The 25,317-nt window shown below is 42.9% G+C and overlaps 1 protein-coding gene across 10 annotated transcripts in view; it reads right to left on the bottom strand.

Annotated features, from left to right (window-relative positions):
- The window catches only part of AGPAT3 (1-acylglycerol-3-phosphate O-acyltransferase 3), an 88,350-nt gene that overhangs the window by 13,056 nt on the left and 49,977 nt on the right, over positions 1 to 25,317 (bottom strand). For all 10 annotated transcript variants that reach the window (XM_041400037.1, XM_041400033.1, XM_041400030.1 and 7 more), the window contains 3 exons: positions 6,168 to 6,394; positions 1,156 to 1,325; positions 807 to 968 (listed from right to left, as the gene is read on the bottom strand). In XM_041400037.1, coding sequence (XP_041255971.1) covers positions 807 to 968; positions 1,156 to 1,325; positions 6,168 to 6,345 — 510 coding nt within the window. In that variant the 5' untranslated portion in view covers positions 6,346 to 6,394. The remainder of the gene's footprint in view (positions 1 to 806; positions 969 to 1,155; positions 1,326 to 6,167; positions 6,395 to 25,317) is intronic.

Raw genomic sequence — 25,317 nt, forward strand, 5'->3', positions numbered from 1 at the left:
TTAATGTTTCACTATACATTTTAACAAGCTGTACTGGATAATACTGAAAACTCACTTAAAATGCATAAAAAGCCTCTTAATGTTTTATAAGCCAAATAATTGTAAGTTACATGTGCTGCTATAAAAGCAAAATTGAGAATTTATCAAAACCTTTGCATTCAAAGCTCTAAGAAGGTTAATGGGTTGATTACACCACTGTGCTGCTGCAGTGAAGTTTAACAGCATTACACACAATGAAACAGAGATGTTTTACCCTTGATTTTAAATAATGACAAAATAAAAAGGAAAAAAAGATAACTGCAGAAGCAGATATAAGCTTTCCATATGTTCTCACAGAGACTTTTTGGGAAACCTGCAATTTCACAGATCAATGAATACACTAACAGGAACTTTCTATCAAAATCCACGGCCTGTGCAGTCAAACTCACTCACTTCTCCAAGAAAGATGTTTTGTTGATGTGTCTTTTCAGCCTACCTCAGAAAATGTTACACAGATGTAGCAATCAAATGTAAGCTTTTTTTTAAATAGGCAAAAGTAAGTTTGGACGGAATTGTTAGTATCACACAAGCCTGATTTATAAATGATTCTCAAGCTTCAGAACTGTTTCCCAGATGGTTTCCCTTACCAACAGGCAAACAGCACTTTTCTACCAGCATATCCCAAAAGACCTCCTGAAACAGAGCATGGCTTTTCCGTGCCAACTCTTGGAAGTGAGCACGCTTTCTCCTGACACACAAAGCCACCAGTCTGTCACCGTTTCACTCCCAGCAGCCAATACTCACCAGAGCAGGGACTCCACACTCACCCACATATATTCAGGATAATCAGACAAACGTTTCAATCCCTCAATAACTGTATCTCTGTCCTCTTCCCATTTCCTTTTGCAGAAAACAATCTCAAGGAAGTACCACGTCCAGCCGATGAGGGGCACGTACAGCAGCTCTCTCTTAGCAAGAACTTTGGAACTCTTGGAGAGAAAACGAAAGTGACAATCCAAAAATGTCATTTGCTGATTTGTGCAACGAGGTCAAACACATTAAAGCTAAGATGATGGAGTTGTATCTGGGGATTTAAATGCAAAGAAACTGTTTATAGATGGGTTTTAAACAGACCTGTCACCCTGCAGAGGAAGGGAAAGCTCATGGCACACATACCCCCAGCACTCCAAAGCGCTCCGTCATCGTCCAGCCACACAGGAAGTCGATCTCAAAGTTGTGGTTCAGGATGATGATGACATGTTCCTTCCCAAAGGTTTTCACCGTGGCCTCGTCTGAGAACAGGGTGCACTCTGTGCCTGACCACCATTCCAGCAGCATTACCAACTCTAGCAAACATGATGAAGGTGAAGAGAGGAGTTAGGGGTACCCCTTACAGAAAACATTTTGAGTTTCCTCCTCAGCCCCATTCACTGCCAACACCATCACCTTCCCAAACCCACCCAGCAGAGATGAAACAGAAGCTTGGAAGGGTACAGACCACACCACAGTACCATCCCTGAGCAGTATTTAAGGCACCAGACACATGCATTATGGATAATTCAGCAAGTTTTTAACAGTGACAAGTTTGGGCATTGCATTACAAATGCAAAATTTAATGACCAAAAAAAAAGACCAAAGACTTTTATGCCTGAAAACAGACAGCAGAGCTGTTGATTGTTCCACTAAATGAGCACAGTTCCCCCCAGGTGGAATAGAAATTATGCATAGATGCAGCCTAATGTTTTTACTCCACATGAAACAAGCCTTATGGAGGTAAACAGACCAATAAAGGTCTTTTAAAGGGATGCAGTGACATAGATCTTCTGTGATAGATTTTAATACTACAACACAGGATTGTAATTGTTCTGCATTATGATCATCAACACAGAGTTAAAAACAGCAGAAAATTGAGCTAATTTATCAAAATACCTGGCCAATGCCAGGAATGGTAAATTTTGTCTTTCTTTTACTGCAAAAGAATGAGCCCTTTTCCCTCCACTTACTCCAACTTTGAAGTATCACAGCAACTCTTATTCCACCCTGAACATTTGTTACCCTTTTTTATTTTCCACCTCCCCTTTTTTCATCATAAAACCCCCTTCCATTTAAATTCAGCATGCACTGACTGTAGTTGCTATGGTTAGCTTATTTCCCTCATTTCAGTACATCAAGGCAGATGGAAGGCATTGCTTGCATCATGGGACAACTATAAAAAGTATGAGAATAGTTCATCCTCCCAGTAGGAAGATTTGCTTCCCTGCAAACTGTAGTCATTGGTATTTTTTTTCATTTCAGTGAGATATGGTTGAAATAAAAATGTGGTTGCACAAATATGGAAGTTAAAACCCTTCCCACATGACTACACCTGCAGGTTCCCCCTCTGTTCCATCTATCAGTCTCTGCCAGGATACCAAACAAGGGTTTCTGATCAGTGGGATCAGACAAAGTCATCTATCCATACTGCTAAACAGGAGTTTGGGATCCAATCTTTACACCTGCAGGTTCCCCCTCTGTTCCCTCTATCAGGCTCTACCAGGAGGTTTTTCAGCTTCCCAAAGAAGGGTTTCTGATCAGTGGGATCAGACAAAGTCATCTATCCATACTGCTAAACAGGAGTTTGGGATCCAATCTTGTACCACTTCAGAGAGAAGGCAAACACAGGATTTAAGTGAATAACGGGGAACACCAGTCCTGGTCTGCTGAGGGTACAGAGCTCACCTAGCACTGTTTTTTTCATTCATGAACACTCACTCACCTACCAGGTTATTCCCCTGTATCACTTTCAGCACTTGCTCATTTGGAGGCACAACAAAGTTATGCACCTTGCCGGCCAAGACAGTTTAACCCCAGTCAACTGGAAATATGGCAGTGGAAAGACAGAATTGTCTTGTTCCTTCACACCAGGTACAGGTTTCTATCACTGATTCCCAGATTTGCATCTTTTTTGTTCATTCACCTTTCTTTTCTCTGGTTTTCCTGGCTCAGTAAAAAGGGAAACAGGACAGCAAGAGTGTCCTCAGATCACCTTCCAAGCAGGTGGCCAGGAGAATGGAGCAGGGGCACCAAACACATCATGGTACTCTGAGCAATTTTCCCTTTCCATTGCTGACTGTGTACCGAGGAGGAACATCTCCAGGACCTGCTACAATTTCTTATAAAAATTATAATCATCTGGATGTGTTTCTTCTTCAAAATCAGGAAAAAAAAATCTGCAGAGGCCAGTGTGGATGTGACTTTTTGCAAAACCTTTCTCCCTAAAACAGTGGAGGATTTGCCAGAGTTCATACTGAGAGAGGAGGGTTGACAAGCCGAAGGATTAACATGAGGAAACAGATTGTCCTTCACAAGTGTGCTGACAAATGATGTAATTATAACCAAGAGTGGGCTCATTTCCTTTTTTCAGTGTGTGGGTTACAGCTCCTTTGCGTGGCACTGATCCTATCAATGCCACACAAGAAATCCTTCTGAATGAAGGAATGGCAACACTTGCACTGCCCAGGACAGTTCCTACAGGGAGTAACCAACACCTGGCACCAACCACCCCCTGCAGCTGAGGGTCCCACACACCAAAGCAGGGGCATTTACAGCCTCACAAGCCCCCCAGAAACAAAGCAAACAAGGGGCACAGCACATCCCTCCGCTGGAAGCACCAACATTTGAGAGGTTATTTTTGTAACAGGACTAACCCAAACACGCTGCTCTCTCCAAGGGTGTGATTCATCTGAAAGGAGCTGATGTGGGAGAGCTGCAAGTACAGACTACTTGTCGTGAATTTATGGGTTTATGTTGGGGCCAGAGCCTGAAAGACTTCCATCCCCAAATGTCTGTCAGGAACATGGACAAAGTCTCTCTCCCTCCCCTTTGGAAGCTGGGCTTTATGTATTTGAGAGGAGATACAGGAAGAACAGAGCCTGGTTTTCAGTACAGAGCCACATACAGGATCACCTGTGTATCCCTCCCTGCACTGATCCTCTGCCAGCTGGGCAGAGCAGCTTCTCTTACAGACCCTCAGCCTAAAATCACAAAGAGCTTGGAGAAAGTGAACAAAATGCAGCATCCAGAGCAGAGCACCAACCTACAGGTTCCTTGCCAAAAGGCTTCTCCATACAGAAATACATTTCATTATGAATGGCAACACTAGAGCTACTGCATTTACTCAGCTTACCTAAATCGCTATAAATCACAACTGAAGAGCATATTCTGGCTCTTCCATTACAGGCCATCAGCTCTCTGCAATCCCATGTAACATTTACATTGATTTTCATAGTTTAATGCCCAACGTGTTAATTTATTACAGGCTATACACTAGGGGTTATCCTATGTACAACCAATTATCTACTCAGCTACTCCAAACCTCATTGAACAATGGTGTGGTTATTTCCAGTGTTTAGAGGATGTAAGACAGCAGCATTTAAAGTGTGATTTTTTTCACGCACAATGCTAACTAAGGGCTGAGCCTAAAGCCTTACAGAAGCAAGCAGCTTATATCCTCAGAAAAGCAATATTTTTCAGCATGAGATCAGATTCTAGATTATTAAAAGCACAACGAAATTCTTACAAGCAAATTAAAAATAAAAACTCCTATACGTCTCCACTCTCATGCAACCAAATTCATTTTGAAGTTAGTACTAAGCTCTTCTACTACAATACCTTTTTTTCCTGACAATTTGCCTGCTAGTCTATTTAATTTCCTCTCTCCTGTGCTTCTCAGTAGGCAGGTCAAAAAGCACAGTAAAGGCAGGGACAACAAGCTTAAAAAGAGACTGAACCAGACACCTCAGAGAGTTTTTGTTGGTGATACTTCACATCAATGATTTATAAAATGTGGGTGCCTGTCAGTGGACTGCTGAACTGTAATTTCAGTGTTCATTCTGGTGACTCATTTACCCAAAGTGGGAGTTGGATGCTGAGCTGAGCACTAAGGTAAGTGGCCATGCATACTGGGAAGGGATGGAGAATGGAAACCAATTAGATGATTCACTGCTGAAACAGGAGGTGACATTTGGGCTCAGGAGCCTTCTTAAGACTCTGAACATTTTCAGAAATCTAGCCTTCTATTAAGCTTTGTGAGGAGAAGAAGAAGGCTTCCACAGGGAGGAAGTTTTGCAAAGGTCTGACAGAGAACAAAGAAGCTGCACTCAGTGCAGAGCTGACCCACTCAGGGCAGAGCAGATGAAGAACCATTGAAAAAATGCTCCAAGAGGAGACCCTGGCCTCAGAGATGAGCACTGAAGGGTGTAAGTGGATTCTGAAGTTTGTCACACAGTTCAGCTGGAGAGACATCTACAGGAGATAATTTAGGATAGATTTCTCCCTCTGCAGCCCACACAATAAACCTGGGCTCCTACATGATCAATACTGCTGACATGCTCAGTACCTCAGCCAGTCTCACAATGGTCCCTTAGCACAGGTGCTGATACTGGATGAAGATGGCATTGAGACACAAGTAACAACTCCTATCACTCCAGATAAGGTGGGAGGTGCAGAGGAGCTTTACTTCCCACTTTTTTGACTGACAGAGTGACAACACACTTTAGACCCTTGACTTCTGTATGATTCCCCAGTATTCCAGGGGAAAAAAAAAAAAAAAAAAAAAAGCTCTTTTGACCTGCTCTGAAAGAATCTACATCTAACTTACCATTTCTTTCACCTCTGTGTGCAAACAGATAGATGTGAATATGTGGCTGCAGCTCTCTCCACACAGAGAGCAGCAGGCACAACTTCCCCATGATTTTTCCCGGGAAGGCAGTGACAAAGCTCAGAGAAGAAAAAAACCAATTTTTATCTCTACTTGCTGCATCTGTTGTTTGGCACATGTGGAATGCGTTATGGAGATTGTTTACCGAAGAAGGATTTGTTAATTGGACACTGATGATGGGTGTTTTGGATTGATTGACCAATTAGGTCAAAGCTGTGTCGTGACTGTCTGTAAAGGATCATGGGCTTTTCTTTAGTATAGTTTTAGTTTAGTTTAGTATAGTAGTAGTATAGTTTTTAATAATATATAATATAATATAGCTTAATAAAGCATTTGTTCAGCTTTCTGAATCATGGAGTCATTGCACATTATCCTCTGGCTGGGGATCGTCCTGCATTGATATGCATATACATATATGTATTTCTTTTGGTTGACAAAGGCAAAAACAAGAAAAGCCCCTCCCCATCCCCTCCCCTCCCAGCATACTCACGGCTCCACAGGGAATAGGCAAGGCGACAGTTCACTCGGCGATAAAGCTGCTTGTTGATGGGCCAGAGGAGCAGCGTGCATAGCTGGATGAAGTTAATGATCAGTCCACTGACAACAAAGACGAACCCAATGAGGAGGTGAACTATGAACTGGGTCTTCAGGAAGGCAATGAAGCCCATGATAACCACTCAGAAGCGTGTGCAAGGGCCGTCACTCAGAATAACTGTCCTGAAACAGAAAAAAAAAAAACAACAAAAGAGTCAAATGGAGTGGATTTACAAGCTCTGAGGAAGGACAAAGCAAAAGCCCTGAAACAGTTCAGGCTCATTCATCAAGAGGAACCCAACCCAACAAACACTGCGCTTTCCAGGCCTGCCTCATGCAGGTCTTCACACAATAAACTGGTGATGGTGCACATCCCTGCCCAAAATAGGAAGGAATCATTATTTACAATTTACAGCCCACCAGGAAGATTATTGTTTGCTGAAGAGACTAATCTCACACCTCTCTTCAAACAAATACCACATAATTGGGAGTTAATGCTGGGAGGAACAGGAGCCCTGCACTCACAGTGAGCAGTGGGCAAACAGGGCTCTATCTGCAGGGATGCTGCCCTGAACTTAACAGGAGCCTCACCCTGCAAAGAGCAGGGCTGGTCACACACACCATCAGTTTGGCCAACACTAAGGCATGGAAATGGAAATCAGGTATTTCCACATTCAAAACCCATGCTGGAGCAGGTTTAATAACTTCTCACCTTGTCAAGCCACAGTTCTGTGATCAAATATACTAGTTAGTGTAGGGAAAAAAGTGAAATGATAAAAAAGCCTTAGGCTAGGTAGCAGTACAAACTTGATCTGGAAAGGGCATTGATGTAGAATCTTGTTTCCACCAAATTAGCACTTTGAGCATGTGCCATTTTTATACCAGGTGCAGAAAGACTGGCAAGGTCTGAACCAGCAGAATGCCACAGGAGCTTAGACAAGCCTGATCCACTACAAATCCTGCCAGCACAAAGTTAACCCAGCAAACTCTATTTACCAAGACACCAAACTGAGTTTATTGCAAACCCCACTTTATCCAGCACTGGCCTCTTTGACCTGTTGGGCACTGGAAGCCCTGCAAGGCCAGCTAGGCTGTCAAACCACAGCCTCGAGGTCTCACCCAAAAAATTAAAGTTTGACCCTGATTTTCTGCCAGAGCCACAGCTTACTGATGGTTTTCATGCTCAGCTTTTGCAAGTGTGGCAAATGACCAGATCAAGCAGTAGATGGTAACAAATACTTTTGACAAAGCAGGCATCCCAAGGTGATGTGGACCCGCTGTCTGAAAATAAAGTCCCTGCCAGCTGTGAGGAATCAAATAATTTTTACTCACCACCTGCTTACGGTGTGCTGCTATTTGTAAAACTACAGCAATTTTATTGTGGAAGCTTGTTTTCTATCCTCTCTTCTGCCAATCAGGTACAGCCTTTCAAGGCACAGAGTGTCTAGTTTTTGCACAATTAACATCCATTTGCATCATTAGTAACCTACCCACTTCAGAAGCACATAAGAGAGGCAAAAAAAAAGCCTGGTTGAACACTGTCAGTATTGTGCCTACCACAGAAAGCAAAGCAAAGCAAGATGAACTGCAATGGAGCTCATGACAAATAATCTAAATTCTCCCAGTGTTTTCCTGTAAGGATGAAAGAAACATTTCTTCTACTAATAAATTACTTTAAGAGCAGCTGTTGGGAAGCAGAGACTTCTGTTAAAAAAGGAACAAGTGGAGCCCTCCTTCCTCTCCCCTCCCCAAAAGGCTGCAGTTGTCTCACACAGCCAAAACACCCCAGCAGTGTTCAGACATTGCCATGTGGGAGGCAGCTGTGGCATCCAGTGACTCCCTAGCACTGGGCTTGTTTGTCTTTTCCACTGGCATGCTCTAATAAATACTGCCAAACATTAAACACCAAGTTCTCCACTTCCAAGAGTCATTCTCTTCATCTGGTCTATCTCAAAAGCCAGTTCAAACAAACAAGAAAAGAACAATTCCCTCCATCCCTGCAAGCTATTTCTTGAGTTCTTGCTTGCCCTCTGCAGAGCCACGTGCAAGCAGCTTTGCTGATAACTGTGTCCAGTGTCAAACCATTCAAAGGCTGGACTTGAGGATCCTGGAAGCTCCTCCAACATGATTCTACCTATGACAGTCATTAGAGCAGCACTCACAGCCTTTTTCCACACAGCCTGGCCCCTCTCAGACAGGGGCACAAAGCACACACAGATGGCACAAGGAGAAACAGGGATGTCAGGTATTATATATCCTCAAATCAAATGGTTTGGCTCCACTTCCACAGCCTCTTGGCTTTGAGCAGAGTCTGTGGCTGGTGTTTGTCTCTTCCATTATGGACACTGCTGTTTCACAGACCCCAAAGGACACATTCCTTCTTACATTGCACCAGGATGGTTTCTCCAGCTTTGCTGGACGTGGAAAACAGGATTTATCACTCTTGCACCAGCATCCTGCCCCACATGCTGGGCACCACAGAATCATAAGGTTGGAAAAGCCCTCCAAGATCACTGAGTCCCATCTTGGACCAACCATTACCTCATCAACCATTACCTCATCAACTAAATTAAACCTCACATCCAGTCACTTCTTGAACACCTCCAGGAATGGCAACTCCACCATTCCCCCCAGGCAGTTTCAATGCTTAACAACACCTTCCATGAAGAAATTCCTCCCGATGTCCAATCTGAGCCTTCCTGGAACAGCTTGAGACCACTTCCTCTGGTCCTGTTGTTGTCTGATCCTTCCAGTTTCCCTGCTGGATACAGAACCTGCCAGTCTCTGTTTTGACAATCCCTCACTTAACTATATTTGACTTTTAAGATCATTAGAAGTTAACCTTAATCTAGGAATTATTTCATTTTCTGCATCCCTGCCCATGTAGGACAGCCAGGCAATTTAAGGACAGGACAACAGGCAAAAGGTGGTCAGCAGCTGTTCTGCTGTATCCCATGGTCAGGGTCAGGGGAGGATGGGGAAATCAGTATTTGCTGAAACAAGGAAAAACACCTCTTCTGCATTTGACATGTGTATTAAGATCAGCTTAGTTAAGTATCTAGGAAGTAAACATCTGCCCCAGTCTAAGACAGCAATTCTCAGCACTATTTTCTTATTTTTTTTAACCTATCCATATCATCTGCTTTTTTTAAAGACCTACTGGTAAAATCATATTTTTGCCCTTGTTTTCCTTAAACACTGTAACTTCCCAGCATTGATCTTTCACCACAAAACCTTCATTTCCTCCTGTACAGCCACACTAAGAACTGTGGGGAATTTTAGTACTCTCTGCTTTCACAGGATCAGAGAATAGTTTGGGTTGGAAGAAGCATTAAATATCACCAAATTCCAGCCCCCACACCATGGGCAGGGACACCTCCCACTAGACCAGGTTGCTCAGAGCCAATCCAGCCTGGTCTTGGTCTATCTGCTCTGATGAAAAAGTTCTTAAATGCTTTGCATCCTTCAGGGCTCTCTCCTTTATTTCTGTGTCTCTCAAGGAAACAGCAGGAAGAAAAATGTCTTGGTGTGCTGAGCTGACCCTGGCTGGAGGACTGGTGCCCACCAGGGCCACTCTATCACTCCCCTCCTCACCTGGACAGGGAAAACACCACCAAAGGTTTGTGGGTGAAGGTGAGGACAGGGAGGGATCACTCACCAATTAATGTCATGGGCAGAACAGACTCAGTGTGGGGAAATCAGCAAAATTTATTACCAATCAAAGCAGAGTGTGGTAATAAGAAATAAAACCAGATTTTAAAACACTTTCTCCCAACCCCTCCCTTTTTTTGCTGGGCTCAGCTTCCTGATTTTCTGTATTTCCTCCCACCCAGCAGTGCATGGGGACAAGGAATGGGGCTGTGGTCAGTCCATTACTCATCTCTGCTCCTTCTTCCTCAGAGAGAGAACTTCAGAGGGAGAACTTCTCCCCTGTTCCAGAGGGGAGTCCCTCCCACAGGAGACAGTCCTCCATGGACTTCTCCAATATGAGTTCTTCACCAGCTGCTCCAGCCTGGTTCCTTTCCATGGGGTGAAATCCTTCAGGAACAGGCTGCTCCAGTGGGTCCCTTGCAGGGTCACAAGTCCTGCCAGCAAACCTGCTCCAGCCTGGGCTTCCCACAGGGTCACAGCCCTCTTCAGGCTCTCGTGTGGGCTCCTCCAGGGGCTGCAGGTGGATCTCTGCATCCCCAAGGATCTCTGTGGGCTGCAGGGGCACAGCTGCCTCGACAGGGTCTGTAGGGGAATCTCCACTCCAGTGCCTGGAGCTCCTCCTGCCCCTGGAGGAGCTTCTGCACTGACCTTGGAACCTCCTGGGCCTCTCCCACCTATTCACACTCCTCTCTTTGGCCACAATTTCTGCTGTGGAGCTCTCACTCACCTTCCTTCTTCAGTACACTATCCCAGGGGTGGCACTACCATGTCTGATGGGCTCAGCCCTGACCAGTGCTCTGTCCTGGACTGGAGGACAGAGTTGTGTCTTGAAGCCCCACGTTCACATGGATTCTCTGGTTTCCAAAAGATACAACATGCCTATCAATAGAAGTCAGAATATAACTGTTCTCCTTTGCCCAGCTTTCTACATTCATGGAAGTCCTAATGATTAAACTTCCTGGAGACTTATTTCTGCCAAATGTCACTGGAATTTGACAGAATTCAAGTTCAAAGCCATTAGAAGGCAGAATGACAGAAGTGTGACTGCACTCGTTAAGAAATCAGTCAAATACACAAGATGCACATTACAGCATTTCATGACACGTAGCTATTTATGAACTCAAAATAAAAAATTAAGCCACTAATCATTCTGCAAGACACTATATTCAGTTTGAACTCCGGATTTTAATTAATTTCTTGCTGTCATGCATGTGCAATCCCTCTGAAGTCCAGACGTTTGCATGAATATGAGAATGAAATTAGAAACTGGTCCATTGATCCTAATATTCCAACCCAGTGAGAATTAATGTGCTTGACAACAACAAAAACTGTGGTAGGCAGTATTTACATCTCCAGACCTTTGCCTTCAGTTTTTCTGAACATGCTTTTGCCACCTCTGCTGTGCCATATTTACCTCCACCCATGAAACCAATTACAGATATCTTTTGCCCTGAATATCTTGCCCCCAGCCCTGAAATCTGGTATTTTACCTACTTTTGCTATTTGAGAAATGAGTGAAACTTTTAGATCACTGAATTTTACCTTTTACCACCACATTTTAAAATCCTGTATTTTTCAGATGAAGCTTTCTAAGCCTCCTTGATGTCTGTATAAACTTGGCAAACCCTGCCTGTGAGAAAGGGTTAATGATGTTGCAAGTCAGAAGCAGTACAAAAAAGGCATTTTGGTGCCCATCAAGAGTTCCCTGACGATTTTTCAGAATTCTACAAACACTGCTCATCAAAAACACACACAGAAAATAAAATCTCTTTTTCATTCAAAGTGAGATCTACCTGTTGCACGAGCTGCTTTGTGAGTATGGGGATATGGGGACAAATAAAAGCAGCAGAAACCAGAAGCTCAAGAAAATGGCTTTTTTTGAGTATACTTTCTACCCTTCCAACCTTTTTGATAACCCAACTCAGGCTACTTCTCTTTCAAAGGCATGAACATCACCAGCCCTGTTCCCTCACCCCTCCTGAGATCAGAAAATCCAAGAATACTCAACAGCTACCCAAGAGTCAGGGCAGAAATATGAGGGACAGTTTTCAATGGCCCTGCCTGTACTTCTTTGTCAGATAAATAAAAATACAAATCCCCAGTCTGGTTATTGTAAAATCCTTCAGAAATACCACATTACCACATTGGGGTAACAGGTTATTTTCCTGAACATTTCTGGGACATTCCACACAAAAAAATATGTTGATCATCTTATGATTAATGCTTAGAAGTAATGAGTTACCACTAAGAAATAATTTTTCCTTGCAGAATACACAATACTCTTCTAGCTGAAATACTAAAGTGACTATCAAGCTTTTAAAAGTGAAATTATATATTCACAGCAAACAACCGTGATAACAGGAAAATATTCAGGAAGACAACAGGTCATTGATGGGCTCCCACTTCCTGCACTGTACCACATCTCCTTCTGGGATGAGGAATTTGGGAGCATGACCCCCATGATGCAGAAGCCACACAAAACCCATGGAGAAAATATTTACCCAGGGCTTTGCCCCAGGCTTTAAAAAAGCACCCCAAGACTCCTGCCCACTCTGCCATGGCACCACTAAAAGCAATCTCCACTCAGGCCTCATTTATTTTAGAACCAGCACTGGCAACCACAGGTGTCTAAGTAGGTTGGAAAACAGAGCTTGGATCAACAGCAGTGACTCAGAGAGAATAAGCAAATAAGGTATAACAACAGTTTTGGTACCCATTTGAACAGTCTGTACCAGGGATTCTCCAGATAAGCTGTAAAAATAGACAGCTACTCAATTGCATCCCACACAGCATTACAAACTGTCTACTACAGACCCAGCCTTTTAAACCTAAGCATGACAGAAAGATTATCTTAGTTTCTCACACAATATAGGGCTAATTTCCCTGAATGTGCCTCAGTGAGGTGCAAGGCTGATTCAGAGTTCATTAAAAATCCTGCTTGTCATGAATTTTTAAAATTGAAGGGTATGGAAAAGAAGCTTAAGCTAAACTGAGGTCACAGAGATCTAAGTTTGGTTTTGAGTTGTAAGAACTAGGAATAAGATCTCAAAAAGAAAAAATGGTACCATCATGAAATCAGATGAAAACTCATCCCTTGAAATGTCATCCATCTTGGCCTTGAAACAGCACCACAGCCAATTTCCAGAAAAGGTCAAGAGTGAAAGATTATCACCACTGTCTGTCTGAAATATATTCCTTTTGCTTGATCTGAAGGCATTCAAGCCACAGAAACTTCCACTCATGTCAATAGGTTTGGCTCAGTATCTCTAGAGATTTTTGATAAGACTATTCCCATCAAATAAAAAGCCTTTGGTTTGACTCATCATCCTGATGAGATGCCAATACTTTGAAGAGAGAGAAAGGGAAGGAGGAAGAAAGGGGGAGAGGGAGGGAGGGAGGGAAGGAAGGGAGGGAAGGAAGGGAGGGAAGGAAGGAAGGAAGGAAGGAAGGAAGGAAGGAAGGAAGGAAGGAAGGAGTGATTATGGCTCTGACACTCATGATCACTTCACAGGCATACAGAATTTGACTTAATGAGAAGTTTTTACAATTCCTTATCTTCAAAATACAGGTTGCTGTAAGAAAAAATACCAAGATGACCAATTGCTTAACTTGCATTTTGTAGTGAGAAGGCCACAGAATAACAAAGCAAAGAAAAGTATTCAAACAACTCAGTGTAACCAGAAGGGAAAAATACCAGCTCTCACATCACTGAACCTGAGGGGCAGATTTCCCTCTTCCCTGCCCTAAATGCCATGTTACTGACATGACTGAGCCTCCTCAACAGCTGCAGAAAGCACTGTGCTTATGCCACCACTAGGGATGAAATTATATTTTCTCTAACTTCCACTACACTATTACAGCTGAAAACACCAGCAGTATTAAAATGGCTGTTTTCCAAATTTAATTTCAACCATTTCCTTGCATCACACTTGGCACAAAAAAGAGAGAGTAAGTGTGCACAAATTCGATTTCTTCTCAGCATACACCCTTCAGTTAACATTGCCTCTATTTGCACAAATGGACTGGATAACCAAAATGAACCCTGACTTGCTTAGAAATCTGCTGGCTGCATGACAACCCCCACAAGGAACCAAAACTCCTTGCAGAATTTCTCTCACCGCGAGCACCTCTTTATTGACAAAGAAAATAATGGTTATTTTCATAGGGATTTTCTGTTCACAGCAGGGAAACGAGAGAGGCTCTGTCACGAGTTCCCTGGGTAAACCAGCTCAGACAACTTTGATGTCATGGCAGAGTCTCACCAAAGCAGGCTGACATCACTTTTCCCACAAAACAGCTTCCCATACTCCCAAGACATCACAGGGCTCTGCATTGAGCTTTCCAGGGAAGGCACCCCACAACTTGTTTTTACTTCAGGAAGATATCACTGCCTTATGTTTTAATAAACTTAGAACAGTTTCTATTAGAGTATGTGACTTACAACTGCTGGTAGGTGTTTGTGTGCTGCCTCTCCCCTGGATACACACATTTGTCATCCCTCAGTCTGCAGTCTCACACTTTTGTTTCAGTATGAGCAATGCAAAATTAATTTTTTCTTAAAACTATAATTACTGAACCTTAATTGCTGTTGAATTTAGATTAGATAATAATTGCAAATGTGGCAAGTTTGGCTCGTTTCTCACAGGTTCAGATGGGTTTTGTGGGTATATGCATATTTACAGATACTTTTGAGAGCTCTTGTAGAACTCAGACTTAACAAACCTTGTCCCAAATATTACTGATCACCAAGGTTTACCCAACTGCAAGCATTTGAGCTCAAGTTTTCTTTTACATCCTTGCTATCAGGAGGAAAAATAAACACCCTGTAACTTGCATTGTTCTACAAACCACACAATCACATAATTAGCCCGATTTTGAAAACCAAACTCAGGTAGACACAGATTACTCCTGGTTTCATCTTTAGTGAAGGCACAGAGACATGAGCCAAGGCAGGGGGATTCATGCTCCCACCAGCACAGCAAGACACAGCAGGATGGAGCAGCAGAAGATAAGCAAGACTGCAATTTCTAAGAAAAAAGGATTAAAACCAGGGGAAAATACCAGCCCACTGCAAGACATTTACACTGAAACGCACGAGCTAGAACGCTGTCATATTCTGTATATTTTGAGAAATAAATAGGAACAATTATTCAGCTTTGCAAATTCCTCCTGGCTCCAGACAGACAGCTAAGCGTGACTCACTGAGGAATGGTTGTCAAACACCTTCTGCCAGCCTTGTTCCTCCTCTTGGGAACTTTTAAACTTCTCCCTGGCCTTGTTTTCTTGGTGGCAGCTACTCTCCCCACTTTGCCACTCTGGACAGAACTCCCTCCAGGGGGAAGCAGGATGCTAATCCTTGCTAGCTCCTCAGTTCCCTATTCCTTCTCTTGTGTCAGACTCTCCTCTTTTACACACACCAGCCTGGGCAGGAGCCCTGCTTTGTGCCACATCCCAGTACAGTGCTGCCTGCCCACCTGGTGCTCAGCTTGTGTGACAGCCCCAAGTTCTGAAAAACTCAAGTTTCCAGCTTGCTTTGAGAGCAAAAGCAGGCTGGGAGAAGCTCTTGGAGAACTCAGCACACTCCAGCAGGTCCACTGCACTTCTTTAAAGGACAGACACACATTTTCAGTCCTGGTCACTGCTCCCTGGAATCTCACCCTGAGTGCAATGGCAGGGTGTCCTGCCTGAGGTAAAACTGGGCAAATTATGGCAGCACTGGGATGCTCCTGCTGCTGAGCACTCTCTTTTTTCCATCAGACAGGCTTACTCAGCAGTGATAAATGAGAAAGGACATCACAGAATCACAGGATGGTTTGGGTTGGATGGCATTTTGAAGCCCATCCCATTCCACCCCCTGCCAAGGGCAGGGACACCTTCCACTACCCCAGGTTGCTTCAAGCCCCATCCAGCCTGGCCTTGGACATCTCCCAGGATGGGGCAGCCACAGCTGCTCTGGGCAACCTTTGCCAGGGCCTCACCACCCTCACGGGGAAGAATTTCTTCCTAACATCTAATCTAACCCTACTCTCTTCCAGTTTGAAGTCATTCCCCATGTTCTGTCACTCCAGTTCCTCTCTGGCTTTGTGCAGGCCTCTTCAGATCCTGGAAACTGTTCTGAAGTCTCCACAGAACTTTCTCTTCTCCTTCCTCTTCTCTTCACAGGGGAAGTGCTTCATTCCTCCCATGAACTTTGTGGCTCCTCTGGACTGGCCCCAACAGTTCCATATCCTCCTTATTCTGGGAGCACAAGAACTGTACACACTATTCCAGCTGAAAATCCTGGCTGGAGAAGCAAGCAGAGCACCTTTGGCAAACACAGTGCACCCCTTTAACCCTGTACACCAAGGGAAGGATATCTGGGAGAGCCAGGAGCCAGCTGGAGCTCCCTGCACAGCCCACACATCATTCAATGCTGCACCTGCAGTGAACAAAATCACCACCAGCAGCACCACAAGACATATAAGCAGTTTTGAATGCTCATCATGAAAAATAAGCCAACAAATCTCCAATAACCACAGAGTTTTGCATGCTTCCTAATCCCAAGGTTGTACCTCAGGCATGGGAAATCCTTTCCTTAGTGACAGCACACAGCTTTAGGATGTTGCAGGTGTAAAACATCCCCAGAGGGACCTGCTGGTTGTCCACTTGTGCTTGTGTTGCCCTCTGCAGCCAAGGCAAGACAGTTTGTGTTCAGCCACACTGATGTGGTTTTGAGGTTTATGGAGCTGAGGGAGAGGGAGCAGAAGCAATGTTTCTCCCTGGAAGGAGGAGGATGGAGGGGATGATCAATTTTAGCCATGTTTAATGCTCACAATGTGGCAGATTCAGTAGGTAGCACTGTACTGACACACCAAAGAATGCCCCTCAGCCAAAGGCAGGTCTCACTATTAGGGCAGAAACCCCTGGATCTGAAAATCACTTTGCTCATATATCAATATACACACAGATACAAAACCAAAACATGCTGAGGTCCAGCAATTTCCAGGATAGGAACTGTAGGCCTGAAGGAACTTCATTTTAACCCAGTAGTTACACTGGTATTTGGTAAGAAATTACCTGTAGAAAATCAGCATTGTAATCAGAGAAAGGGTGAGAAGTGGAAACCCAGAGAGCATGGATCTCATGATTGAAAAGTAATGCCACAATTATGGCTGGCCATAATCAATGCTCTTCTCAAATGAGCTCATCATTTATTCCATCCTGCTGCAGCCTGAACACCTTTCTAAGTGCTGCACTGTATCAGCAATCCCACAAATCTGATAAAATTTGCATTTGGACAGAAGCACTAATGTTTCTTTTTTACAGGTAAGAGCATCAAATCTCTTCCCTCCCCACAAAAGTGATTGCTGCCAGTGGAATTTTTCCTGTTAAGTCAATGCATAGATCAACCAGTACAGAGCAGTAAGAAAGTTAAGGTGAGCATTTTAGACATACTTGTGCAAAAAGGACAGACAAAAGGAAGCAATTCTTCCCAGTTCTCAACTGGAACAGACTCCTGCCCTGACCTTAACTTCTCAAATGCTAAAAATGTGACACATATTTGGTTTTCCCACTTTTGTTTCCCATGCAGGTCACTGTTATTTCTGCACAAACACCTTGAATATTGTGAAACCCTGACCAGGCTGGGTGCTGACACAATTCCCATGGTTACAGGCCTGGAGGAGCTACAACCTCCCCTCCACTTGACATGAAGGTGGGCAAAACCACCAATAAATTACATACTGTGAGTCAAAAATACAACTAAGGATTTTAGTTTGATTAAAAAAAAAAAACAAAACAACACACCAGACACTGAAAAAAGCAAAACAAACTCTATCTGCTTAAAATTATAAAAGAGGACCAAGACCAAAACTTACAAATGTCTTATTTCACAGAAGCAGTTGGAGCTGTAAGTTATCTCTGCAAGTTCTTCTCATATAGATGAGAAATGGGTACTTCTTTATTTTGAAAAACTCAGGACTTTTGCACCCCCGACTGGAAATCATGTTCAAGATTTAACCACCGGGAAATCACATCTAGCAGCTCTATTATTTTCAGCCTTTCCCATGGAGCAAATGCTGATACTGACACTTTCCCCCTCAAATGTAAGCATTTTCCATTTCTCTTGCAAAGAAAGACTTTTTTGCCTTAATTACTTCTGGTTTTGATAGAGCTAGCAGGTGTAGTGAGTATTTTCTTCAGTTCAACTAGTTCATTCAAAGTTGAAGACCCAACTGGGAGTTGAAAAAAAAAAAGAGCCTCTTGCAATCTCTGAATAAAAAGCAGGTGGGAGAAAATGAGGTCTCTGAATTTTAAAGCAGCCAGACTTTCCTTGGCACTAAGGTCTTGTTTCCTCCCTTACATTCTGGCTGTGGCTGCTCTTTAGTGAGAAGAATACTACCCAGAGTGGATTTTCACAGTAATTCAACATCTTCCCAAAGCTTTTCATTCTTTCTGAAGTTATTAAGACTGATAGTTTGACTGCATGGGTGAAAATGCATTTTTATGAATACAAAAACCTGAAGCTACCACAATTACAACTGGCACCATAAAATAGGATTTAGTCAGATTTATGTCTAGACTCTGATAATGACACTTTTAAAGCATTAATTGAACACTGTGGGGAAAATACTAAGAAATAGTTCAAGAGTAACATGCTTAGATAATATGTCATCCCCTTGACTCCTAATTTCTAACTTGATATTAACATCTGCCTTGTATCTGGTAATTAAACCTTTCATTAGGTTCCAAATTCTGAAGTTTAATCAGGTAAAAAAAGTTTTCTTTGTTAAAAAAGACAAACTCAAACCAAACCAAACAAACCAGGCTGAAATACAACTATTTCAGAGAGAAACTTCAGCATTTCTGAATTTCTATGCAGGGATTTTCAGTCTGACAGCAGATTTGCTGAAGTGCCCTTTCCTGAGTCACCTGTTCTGCTTTGTACAACTCCCAGGTTGCAAAAAATTTCAGTTTCTCCACCCTTGTTGAAGACAGAGTTTCACTGACAGCAAGTGGCCAGAGCAGAGCTATGGAGCAACCAGTTGAACTGGAACATAATAAATTAGACACAGTAAATTATACTGGATTTTTTTTCCCAGCTTGCCCCAATAAACTTTGTAACACCACAAAGCCAATATAGTGGGTTTAAAGAAGTTAAATGTTATATAGCAAGGCATCTTTTAGACTATGCTGCCTGTTTCCAGATGAGTGTGTGGTTTCTCCCAGAGCTCCAGGTGTCATCCCCTGGATGGAGGAACAATTTCCAAAGTGAGCCTCACCACTGCTGAACAGAAAACCTGACCCGTGGGGCTGCCACTACCAGCATCACCAGTAAATTAAACCCAAGGAGTGCACAGGGACAGCCAAAGTTCCTGCAAAACAGCAGCTGCCCCACAGCCCTGTGGAGCAAGGGGCCCAAACCTGGTCCACAATTGCTGAGGTGAAGAGAAAGGGGAGGATAAATGAACATGGCTTAAGAGCTGAGAAACTGAGGAGGAGGCGTACAGACCATGCTCCCCCTGAATCCACAACATGAACAAATCTTCCACCCATCACTCTCCACCTCCATGCCGGAATATTCAGCATGCTATTTCCCTCCCCTCACTACATGCAACTACAGGAGTTATTTATACCTCAGAAGAAACCCTCCTGAATTTATTTTTCCCCTACTTGCTGAATCCACAGATTAAAATGACAATCTGGTGTCCTGACACCATCAATCTGATGCTACCTGCTATCATGGCACAGAGACATGGTATTATATTAATAACCATAAACACTGGGATTTAATCAGACAAGATGAGCTGACTAAAAAAAAAGGTGTTTTTAATTTTTTTACCAGAAAAAGCCCTCTGAACTGGGCTGTTTGTTTCCCCACTGAGCGCAGAAGGAAGCTGCATCCATCCCCACACACATCACCCTGGCGCAGCTCTGCCCTGCTCCTCAGCTTCCTTCTGACCTGCTCCCACTGCACAAGCAGAGCAATCACCAGCTAATCCAAAAACTTCCCAGACGTATCAAGAGGGTAGTAAACCTAAAATATCCTTGCTTCATCTCCTTCTCCACGTAAACATCTATTTTCAGAATTGTAGCTTCTATTATTGATCTCTCGAGAACAAATGATTTGTTTTTAATTCTCCCCTCACCATGGCAATATGTGCACCAAGTAGAAAGATGGTCTATTTAGTAACGTGCATTTGATGCTATTTCTGAACTCAACATACAAAACAGTATCTTCATGGTTAGCAAGTTTTAATTCTACAGTAATTTCACAAGAACTTAAGTACCCATTAATTTTTTCTGATATTTTACAGGCCACTTCCCCAGTCACGTTTTCTGTTTTCTTTTCAAAAGAAATTTTGAACAAGGCCATTATATTTCAAGAGCATTATTTTTTCCCTGACATTTCATACCATCATTTCTAGTTAGTTTTCTCTGCAAAGTTTCTCCCTCTCCTCTGTGTTAATGTATTCATTTTTGTCATTCTACCTGCTCCCATGTGCACAGCTGGTCTCCTCAATCCTTCCCTGGATGACACTTCCTACAAGCACTTTATGATCTTTGCTACAGACATCAAAGTTTTGCTTTCACCTTCTGGTTTTATAAATGTACTGGACTGTGTAAAAGCAAAAAGAACACATGTATGACAGGGATCTGAGGGAAAGCATCTTCAAACAATTACACGTGAATATATATTTCAAACTATAGGGCAAACAGGAGAAGGGGAGTGACTCCAGGGGCTGACAGCATCTGTGTTCCTGGCCCAATCCTACTGCAGGATAAGAAATCAGCATTCACAGAGAGGAGACCAAACCATGGACACCTGTACTGGTTTGAATCTCTCCAGGCAAAAAAGGGGTCACCATAAAAGAAAACCCACAGGCTTCTCCCAGGTTTACTTCAGTTTCAAAGTCTACCAAACTTCAGATGTTTGCATTTTCAAATGGCCTGTCCCGAGCAGCCACCTCTGGAAAAACTGACTCACCATTCCCTTTTGGACACAGACTAATAAGATTCTCTTTAAAAGATGACACCAATTTACATTACTGCCAGCTGTGTTAACAACACAGAACAGAGGGTTCAGCACTGCAGCAAGTTGAGTGCAAAGAGGCTGAGGAAATGCCATTCTTGGATATTTTCAAAACCCAACTGGACAAAGCCTGAGCAAACCAACCTATTTCTGAAATAAGCTTGGCTGAAAGCTGCCTCATACTCAAATCACACCCACCCAACTATATTCTATGTCTTTTTTTTTTTAATGACAAGCCCACAGTGACAATCTCCATTAAAAAACAAAAGATGCTGAGATCTCTCATGTGACCATGTGAAACCATCCTGAAACCTCTCTCCTGGAAATGCCATCAGTGGGCTGTACAGGAAGGCAGGCATTGCACATGGAGCAACAATAATTAAGTCCAAACTGCCTGAGTTTTCACTCCCCTTCCCAGGTGGTTTTTGCAGCCTGCAATGAGCTTCACGTTGTCATGGCTACTCTTACAAGCATTTCACCCCTCCTTTAAAGCTAATCACATCCAGCTGCAGCACAGACACACCCTACCAGGTAACTCAGCCACAGATTCATTTTTAACCCTACCAGCTAAATCTAAATTGTGATTTGAAACACATTCATCATTCTTAAGACAGACCTAAGTTTAAGTATTACTTACATTTATTTCACTCCTCTTAATCCCCTTGCCAGCATTGAAATGATGGGTGTCTCTCGTGGTGTCTTCCAGATTTCACAGTACTAAATCACATCTCTCTCACAGCACAGTCTGACATCATTTGTTTGCAAAGGGCAAGCAAATCAGCCATGGGGACCAAATGCCTGGGGAACTGTGCTGCTGCACATCCTCAGTGGAAGGGGAACTGCTGCCTCTCTGCACCAGAGGTACCAGAGGCAGAGCAACCACTGCACCGAGCAGGATCAGCCAAGTCCCTGAGGTCAACTTGGTTTGTGTTCAAAAGGAAAAAGCAGCGTCGACAGCTGCTCTTCCAGCCTTTCCTCCAGCCTTTAACCTCTCATGTTTTATCTACCCTCCAACTCAAACCCATATATAGGAATCTGTTTAGTTCCTGGATAACAATTGCTCTGGTTGCAGAGAAGAGCTTAAGTAGCTTAGAGAGCTGCCTGCCAGAGAATGGAATTTAGCATGTCGTTCCAAAAGCCTGGCTCCTTATGAACTTGGATTTTGTGTTGACAGTGCTCACATCCATGTAGAGACACGGGTAGCAAAGAACATCCAACTTTGTCATAACAGGCTCTTAGCAGCCCCTTTCTCCTCTCTCTGGCTACTTCCATGAAACTTGAAGTATTCCAGTTATTTTGGAGACACCCTCATGGACACTCGCCAGCCAGCCAAATGTGCCTGGAAATTCCTCCATGAGCTCAAAACATATCACTGAAGAGAGACAGATAAATGTATTTGAACAGGACAACACCAAGTTTTATTTCCATAGCAAAGCAGGCTGAAAAGTCTGCCAAGCTCAACCTCTTCAGCTCATCACATTTAAAGACAGCAATGCTATGTTATAAATTCACGGTTTAGGCACGTGGGCATGGCCACAGAATTCTTTGGGTATTGAGCTTTTAGACAGTCAAGGTTTCCATATTTTCCACAAGCAGCAGCCACAGCACAGAAACACCCCCCCTGAAATCCACATTGAGAAAGCTGCTCAGAGCTCCAACTTCCCTGCAAACTCCTGATTTAGAGGAATACTCTACGCTCCTCAAAGTGCGTGGTTTGGTGCTACAGGCGTGCTAGGAAGGCACAGGCTGCCTTAATCTCCAGGCACTTATCTCAGAGACAACTACTCAGTCAATGTAGGACACCTATCAGCTCAATGCTTCCCTTTAAGCTGCCTAAATAAAGCAGCAGAGCACACAGTGGCTTTTACACAAACACAGACATATTTCAAGCACGGGCTGCTAGATTATGGGCACATTATCCACAGATGATAAATAACACAAACCCAGCCCTAGCGTGACAGGAATGGGTCTCAGTGCTCACATTTCACCAGTTTAGTGTGAAATGCACTGCCCTTCCCAGAGCACCAAACCATTCCCATGGCCAGGGGCTTCCCATGGAGACAACTTGGCCCCATTGTCTGTGCATCACCCCCCCAGAACACAGAAATTAGGAACCTCCAGGTTATTGTGGCTGAAATAACAGATAATAAATTCAGTCCAAAAACGCCATCATGGGAATTGCTAATAAAATCCAAGTGAAGACAGACATCATCTGCCAAACTACTGTTTCAAACAACAGAAACAGAGAGAACAAAGCACTGTTACAGTCAATAAGCAAAAATAAAAAATACATGGGGCAGTGAAATTATGTGGCTCATTAAAACTAGAAGTCTAGCATAGGTGTCCTTCTCAAAAAACATTAATCTATTGCAGCACAAAATAGAACAGTAGCCAAAATGTTGTGATCCGAATTACTTTTCTGTTAAGGTGCATTAATAAAATCAAAGCATTCATGACAAGTTCAGGAATTTGGGCACCTCACTCAAGCAATAAGGTAGCTCTAGGAATGAGGTAAAATCATTGTGTCAAATTATCTTCACTTCTAATACAAAGCACACCAATTAATCACACTAAATACATGTTAGTATTCCAGGTTCCTTTGGTGGCCAGAAGCTGAAACAGAAGGCAGATTTGGCAGCAGAGGAAAAAGAAAGAAAAAACATTTGTTTCCAATATTTTGTAGCTTGGAAATGGTCAATTAAAACAGACAAAGAAAAGTACAGAGGATTCTTATGAGTTTATCCTATATATTAAGAGATGACAAGCCTACAACAGAGTGATAATCCATTATTTATGGGCTAAGAGATTTCTTGATTGGTAAAAAAGGAAAATTCTTTTAGGGGCTCATGTTGTGGAGAGAATTTAACCAAAAAGACTCTCTGAAGCAGCAATGACTGAGCAAAGAAGAAAACGTGGTGTCTAACGCTGTTATAATCTCTGTCTACTTTGGTTCTGCACTGCTGGATTGCTGAGTGCATCCTGTGAGGATCCACACCTGGTATCAGAAGGAGCCTGTGTGAGGAGACGTGGCTGGTAATGGGGAATCCTCTGGATTATTCCCTAAAACACCTGCCTGTAACTTTGAGACTTGTCCCTCACCCTTTCACCACTGCCTGAGCACCAGCCTCCACATATCCAAGAAATGCATATTTAGCTTCCTCTTTCTGGTGGTTTTTTTTTGGATTTGTTTTGTTTTTTTTTTCCTAGGGGGAAGTAGAAGGGACATGCTGATTTCCAAGGCTTGGGGTGGTATTGCATGAGAAATGCAGCAAGGGAGCCCCAGACCTGGCGGGTGCCACAAGTTCCAAAGAATCTTCATTCCTTAGATGAATTCCTTAGAGAGGACAAATTAAATTTAGCCCAGAAAGTGACCAAAATGCATCTGGTCCAGCAAGTTAACAAGGATGCTCTAAGCCAGGAGAGGCAAAAGATCAGATGGAATTACAGAAAAAAAAAAAACAACCCTGAGTTAATCTCTCAATATTCAAGGTTGATTCCCTGCTGAACTGGTGATCTCTGATCTTAATCACCCCAGCTCCATCTGAGGATATTCTAGGGAATTGCAGCAGCCAAACTAACATATTTAAGAAGAAAAAGGATAATTAGGCTTTCTAGCTACTTCCTACAGGGCAGACTTACGTTAAAAATTAATGAACTAAAATATTTATCAAAGTCAGCTTCCTTCAAGCAACAACCAACTAAAGAGTTAAAAATACCCAAACCAACAAAGGCAAAAAAGTGCTGTAAGGTACTTGCATTAAATCTCATCTACATCTAATCAAGAGGTTTGAATGAGCTCTCTTCTCACAAACAAGCAGGTGATGTAATTAATTTTCTCCTGAACCTCGAGGTTGTCGAAGAAGAGGATCTGACCTAATACCAGCTAATTCCTGCTGTGTGCAGAATTGTAATCTCTCCTGCAAACCAGATTTGACCTGGATTCAAGTCAAGAATTTTAAGAGGGAACAAAATAAGGGGGAAGAAAGAATTCTAAGAGATGCATGCGTGTTATTCTGTATGCATAATGCACACAAATTTATATTTGCATCAGTACAAAATCTAACTGCTGCCAGATGCACACATCACACCCCAATATTGATTCAAGACATGAAGAATTAATTAAAAACCAAAAACCACACTGGATTCATGTATGTACTTACCACATGAACTTCCTTTTGTTAAAAATAACATTTAGCAGGACAGCTATAGGTGTCCTTAAGCTCTAGATTTCTTGATTTTAACATTAAAACTGTAAAATCACTTACACGTGTCTGTCATTTGTCCCCTCTCCAGGCTCCAATATCTCCTTTTTGTAACCAAACTCCTGGACTGTGCCTGCTCAAGTCAAGAATGTTGTTTCCTTAAGCATTTTGAGGACTACACGGACTAGTAATCACATACATTTTAATTTGTGCTGCCACACTGTATAGCTGAGGGTTTACAT

This window comes from Onychostruthus taczanowskii, unplaced genomic scaffold (assembly GCF_017590055.1).
Source record: "Onychostruthus taczanowskii isolate IOZ18803 unplaced genomic scaffold, ASM1759005v1 scaffold17, whole genome shotgun sequence".
Classification (NCBI taxonomy): Eukaryota; Metazoa; Chordata; class Aves; order Passeriformes; family Passeridae; genus Onychostruthus; species Onychostruthus taczanowskii.